Here is a 6,894-nt window from a genome sequence, read left to right as displayed (position 1 = left end):
ATTGTTGGAAAAATTACTTGTTTCATGCACAAAGGAGATGTCCTAACCGACTTGCCAAAACTATAGTTTGTTAACAAGAAAAGTGTGGAGTGGTTGAAAAACAACTTTTAATGACTCCAACTGTATGTGCACCACCTCATTGATCTCTCTCTCTCTGCTGAGTCCTGCAAACCCATTGGGTAACGCTGGGCAGGCCTCTTGCTAGCTGTCACTCAAATGCAGGAGACTGGCGCTCATTGGCTATAACTTGAATTACTAGGGGGCTGGCCCACGTTGGTGGAAATGTAGAGAAAATGGCTTTAAAAAACAGTTGCTTTTAAACTAGGGATTTGACGGTTAATTGAGATAAAGTAATTCTGCTCTTAGATTAAGCATGTATGACCTATACATGGACACATCCAGCCCAAAGAGGGAGGTTTAAAAAAAAAAGACTTTCTTATTTGCCAAAGTACTGTCTGTAACTGACTTTCTGCACTCTACATCATATATATTTTTATAAGACATAAGTTCATTTCGTTCTCTTAATATAAAGAAATCTGTCAACAAAGTATTTCAGAGAGTGGTAACTGTCTGCCATTGGATAAATAAAAACTTTGAACTTAAACATCAGAACATCGCTACATCGCCACCTATCCAAGGACAGTTAAGTATTAACAATGAATGACTGAGTTAATGGTTCACTATTCATCTGTATAGAACTCTTGAGTTTAAGCGTTTTGATACCAAAGGATCCCAGAGTTGATCTGAAAGATGAGGACCTTCGTCGCTCTACTGTTTGTTCTCTGCAGCTGTCTCTCTGAGCTGCAGGTTTTTCAAAGTAGAGACATTGACAAGAAGCCAATCTTTATGGAAACCACACAGCGGGCCAGCGAGAGCCAGGTGGAGGAACAGAGAGTCCTACTCCAGGAGCTGAGAGCCATTGTGGCTCAACAGAGCACCAAACTGAATGAGATGGGAGCCACCGTGGAGGAACTGAAGAGAGAGAACAGAGAGAGACCGAAGGTGGCCTTCTCAGCCTCGTTGTCTGAATCCAAAGGACCAAATAGTGATGATGTCATCCTGGCCTACAAACACGTCTTCATCAATATTGGTGAGGCTTACAGTCCGGTGACGGGTATCTTCAGAGCACCGGTTAATGGAGTCTACTACTTCACATACACTGCCTTTACAACCTCCAGCAAGGGGAGAAGAGTGTCGCTGTATAAAAATGGACTTGTAATGGTGACTGTGACCGATGACGTTTCGGACTCGGAGGACGGTGGAACCAATGGTGTAACACTGCAGTTGGATGCAGGAGACGAGGTCTACACTCGTCTGATGGAAGGATTTAACATCTTTGATGACAATAATCACCACAGCACCTTCACTGGCTTTCTGCTCTTCACTTAGAGAACAGTTTATTCTATCGCTGAATCCTACTGCTTTAGAAGGATTTAATGACATATACTACTATGATTTAATGACATATATATAGTACTATGATTTATGACATATACTACTCTGATTTAATGACATATACTACTCTGATTTAATGACATATACTACTCTGATTTAATGACATATACTACTCTGATTTAATGACATATAGTACTATGATTTAATGACATATAGTACTATGATTTATGACATATATATATATATATATATAGTACTCTGATTTAATGACATATACTACTCTGATTTAATGACATATATATATATACAGTGCCTTGCGAAAGTATTCGGCCCCCTTGAACTTTGTGACCTTTTGCCACATTTCAGGCTTCAAACATAAAGATATAAAACTGTATTTTTTTGTGAAGAGTCAACAACAAGTGGGACACAATCATGAAGTGGAACGACATTTATTGGATATTTCAAACATTTTTAACAAATCAAAAACTGAAAAATTTGGAGTGCAAAATTATTCAGCCCCCTTAAGTTAATACTTTGTAGCGCCACCTTTTGTTGAGATTACAGCTGTAAGTCGCTTGGGGTATGTCTCTATCAGTTTTGCACATCGAGAGACTGGAATTTTTTCCAATTCCTCCTTGCAAAATAGCTCGAGCACAGTGAGGTTGGATGGAGAGCATTTGTGAACAGAGCAGTTTTCAGTTCTTTCCACAGATTCTCGATTGGATTCAGGTCTGGACTTTGACTTGGCCATTCTAACACCTGGATATGTTTATTTTTGAACCATTCCATTGTAGATTTTGCTTTATGTTTTGGATCATTGTCTTGTTGGAAGACAAATCTCCGTCCCAGTCTCAGGTCTTTTGCAGACTCCATCAGGTTTTCTTCCAGAATGGTCCTGTATTTGGCTCCATCCATCTTCCCATCAATTTTAACCATCTTCCCTGCTGAAGAAAAGCAGGCCCAAACCATGATGCTGCCACCACCATGTTTGACAGTGGGGATGGTGTTTTCAGTGTGATGAGCTGTGTTGCTTTTACGCCAAACATAACGTTTTGCATTGTTGCCAAAAAGTTCAATTTTGGTTTCATCTGACCAGAGCACCTTCTTCCACATGTTTGGTGTGTCTCCCAGGTGGCTTGTGGCAAACATTAAACAACACTTTTTATGGATATCTTTAAGAAATGGCTTTCTTCTTGCCACTCTTCCATAAAGGCCAGATTTGTGCAATATACGACTGATTGTTGTCCTATGGACAGAGTCTCCCACCTCAGCTGTAGATCTCTGCAGTTCATCCAGAGTGATCATGGGCCTCTTGGCTGCATCTCTGATCAGTCTTCTCCTTGTATGAGCTGAAAGTTTAGAGGGACGGCCAGGTCTTGGTAGATTTGCAGTGGTCTGATACTCCTTCCATTTCAATATTATCGCTTGCACAGTGCTCCTTGGGATGTTTAAAGCTTGGGAAATCTTTTTGTATCCAAATCCGGCTTTAAACTTCTTCACAACAGTATCTCGGACCTGCCTGGTGTGTTCCTTGTTCTTCATGATGCTCTCTGCGCTTTTAATGGACCTCTGAGACTATCACAGTGCATGTGCATTTATACAGAGACTTGATTACACACAGGTGGATTGTATTTACCATCATTAGTCATTTAGGTCAACATTGGATCATTCAGAGATCCTCACTGAACTTCTGGAGAGAGTTTGCTGCACTGAAAGTAAAGGGGCTGAATAATTTTGCACGCCCAATTTTTCAGTTTTTGATTTGTTAAAAAAGTTTGAAATATCCAATAAATGTCGTTCCACTTCATGATTGTGTCCCACTTGTTGTTGATTCTTCACAAAAAAATACAGTTTTATATCTTTATGTTTGAAGCAAAAGGTCGCAAAGTTCAAGGGGGCCCGAATACTTTCGCAAGGCACTGTATATAGTACTCTGATTTAATGACATATATATATATATATATATATGTGTATATGTGTATATGTATATGTATATGTATATATATATGTATATGTATATATATATATATATACATATATGTATACGTATATAGTACTCTGATTTATGACATATAGTACTCTGATTTAATGACTATGACAAACATTTTTTTTCAATGTTTTTTTTTTGGAGGGGGAACTAAGCATTGATAACAAGGTGATAAACAAACAATCGTGTGTCTTCATCATTTAACCCAACGCATCTGAATCAGAACCAACCAGTCCAGTGGAATATATTAACAAGCTCAAGTTATTTTTCAGTTATTTTTGTATGTACTGATCGGGTGATGCAATCTTTGTGCTGCTTTGTAGCGGAATGAAAGTGTAGACCTGATTCTCTTTTCAATAACTGACTAGTGAATGATTTTTATAAATCATTTGTTTGATCAATGAGACAGAATGGGAAGTTGGAAACGGGCCTCCATGTTGTCTAATGCATAAATAAATGTTCTTCTCCAATTAAGAAAGATAACGACTATTAATATTTCAGTTAAATGATTTCTTTATTATTTTGGGAGGTAAAGAAGTGCATAAATAACTGGTAATCGTTTACCCCGTTTTGGTTTCACTTCACTCTTAGAAGCCAGATGGCACATTGAGAAACAACTGATCTAATATTAAATAAATTCCACAAAACAATAGAACATCTATCGGTAAGTAATAATATAATGTCCTCTTCTTCTGCTTTTTAAATACCATAAACCAAACAAGACACACAACAACAACAACAAAATTACAAACACAAAAAAAAGGCAATTTACATCATTTAAAAAATAAATCTGACTTCAACATCCATCATGTAGTAAGAAACATAACATGTTACAGGCATGATCCTAACATGTTACAGCCATGATCCTAACATGTTACAGACATGATCCTAACATGTTACAGGCATGATCCTAACATGTTACAGGCATGATCCTAACATGTTACAGGCATGATCCTAACATGTTACAGGCATGATCCTAACATGTTACAGGCATGATCCTAACATGTTACAGGCATGATCCTAACATGTTACAGGCATGATCCTAACATGTTACATCCAAACATGTTACAGGCATGATCCTAACATGTTACAGGCATGATCCTAACATGTTACAGGCATGATCCTAACATGTTACAGGCATGATCCTAACATGTTACAGGCATGATCCTAACATGTTACAGCCATGATCCTAACATGTTACAGCCATGATCCTAACATGTTACATGCATGATCCTAACATGTTCCTAACATGTTACAGCCATGATCCTAACATGTTACAGGCATGATCCTAACATGTTACAGGCATGATCCTAACATGTTACAGCCATGATCCAAACATGTTACAGGCATGATCCTAACATGTTACAGCCATGATCCTAACATGTTACAGGCATGATCCTAACATGTTACAGGCATGATCCTAACATGTTACAGCCATGATCCTAACATGTTACATGCATGACCCTAACATGTTACAGGCATGATCCTAACATGTTACAGGCATGATCCTAACATGTTACAGCCATGATCCAGACATGTTACATGCATGATCCTAACATGTTACAGCCATGATCCAGACATGTTACAGGCATGATCCTAACATGTTACAGCCATGATCCTAACATGTTACAGCCATGATCCAGACATGTTACAGGCATGATCCTAACATGTTACAGCCATGATCCAGACATGTTACAGGCATGATCCTAACATGTTACAGCCATGATCCAGACATGTTACAGGCATGATCCTAACATGTTACAGGCATGATCCAAACATGTTACAGGCATGATCCTAACATGTTACAGGCATGATTAACATGTTACAGCCATGATCCAGACATGTTACAGGCATGGAAACATGGGCAGCCCTATCCAGACACATGTTAGCCCTATGATACAGAGATTGGAACAGGGCATACATCCAGACATGGAACACAGGGCAGCCCTATACATACAGAGATTGGAACACAGGGCAGCCCTATATATCCAGACATGTTGGAACACAGGGCAGCCCTATAATACAGAGTTACAGGGCAGCCCCAGACATGTTACAGGCATGATCCTATACATGTTAACAGCCATGATCCAGACATGTTACAGGCATGCCCTAACATGTTACACAGAGATTGGAACACAGGGCCCCTATATATCAGAGCCCTATATACATACAGATGTTATACATACAGAGATTGGAACACAGGGGCAGCCCTATACATACAGAGATGAACACAGGGCAGCCCTATACATGTTACAGAGATTGGAACACAGGGCAGCCCAAACATACGAGATTGGAACAGGCAGCCCTATATAAACATGTTAACAGGGGCATGATCCTAACATGTTACAGGGCATGATCCTAACATACAGAGATTACAGATATACATACAGAGATTGGAACACGGGGCAGCCCTATATATATACAGGCAGATTGGAACACAGGGCAGCCCTATATATATAACACAGGGCAGCCCTATATATTGGAACACAGGGCAGCCCTATATATATATATAGAGATTGGAACATATATATATACAGAGATATATATATATTGGAACACAGGGCAGCCCTATACATATACAGAGATTGGAACACAGGGCAGCCCTATATATACAGAGATTGGAACACAGGGCAGCCCTATACATACAGAGATTGGAACACAGGGCAGCCCTATATATACAGAGATTGGAACACAGGGCAGCCCTATATACATACAGAGATTGGAACACAGGGCAGCCCTATACATACAGAGATTGGAACACAGGGCAGCCCTATACATACAGAGATTGGAACACAGGGCAGCCCTACATACAGAGATTGGAACACAGGGCAGCCCTATATATACAGAGATAACAGAGATTGGAACACAGGGCAGCCCTATGCATAGAGATTGGAACAGAGGGCAGCCCTATACATACAGAGATTGGAACACAGGGCAGCCCTATACATACAGAGATTGGAACACAGGGCAGCCCTATACATACAGAGATACAGAGCCCTATACATACAGAGATTGGAACACAGGGCAGCCCTATACATACAGAGATTGGAACACAGGGCAGCCCTATATACATACAGAGATTGGAACACAGGGCAGCCCTATATATACAGAGATTGGAACACAGGGCAGCCCTATATACATACAGAGATTGGAACACAGGGCAGCCCTATATACATACACAGGGCAGCCCTATACATACAGAGATTGGAACACAGGGCAGCCCTATATACATACAGAGCCCTATACATACAGAGATTGGAACACAGGGCAGCCCACTATACATACAGAGATTGGAACACAGGGCAGCCCTATATATATACAGAGATTGGAACACGCCCTAGGGCAGCCCCTATATATACAGAGATTGGAACACGGGGCAGCCCTATATATATACAGAGATTGGAACACGGGGCAGCCCTATATATATACAGAGATTGGAACACGGGGCAGCCCTATATATACAGAGATTGGAACACATGGCAGCCCTATATACATACAGAGATTGGAACACA

At 40.2% G+C, this 6,894-nt stretch overlaps 1 protein-coding gene across 1 annotated transcript; it reads left to right on the top strand.

Annotated features, from left to right (window-relative positions):
* The first annotated feature begins 677 nt into the window (after window positions 1-677).
* LOC135532548 (complement C1q-like protein 2) lies at window positions 678-3,865 on the top strand. The gene has a single exon (XM_064960033.1). The coding sequence runs from the start codon at window positions 751-753 to the stop codon at window positions 1,387-1,389; it is 639 nt and encodes a 212-aa protein (XP_064816105.1). The 5' UTR covers window positions 678-750; the 3' UTR covers window positions 1,390-3,865.
* The last annotated feature ends 3,029 nt before the right edge of the window (window positions 3,866-6,894 follow it).

Source organism: Oncorhynchus masou, unplaced genomic scaffold (assembly GCF_036934945.1).
Source record: "Oncorhynchus masou masou isolate Uvic2021 unplaced genomic scaffold, UVic_Omas_1.1 unplaced_scaffold_1905, whole genome shotgun sequence".
Lineage (NCBI taxonomy): Eukaryota > Metazoa > Chordata > Actinopteri > Salmoniformes > Salmonidae > Oncorhynchus > Oncorhynchus masou.
Note: the sequence above shows the minus strand (reverse complement) of the source record. Positions and strands in the feature narration are given on the sequence as shown.

Coding starts and splice junctions, on each gene's coding strand:
- LOC135532548 (XM_064960033.1), top strand. CDS start 751: ATGAGGACCTTCGTCGCTCTACTGTTTGTTCTCTGCAGCTGTCTCTCT.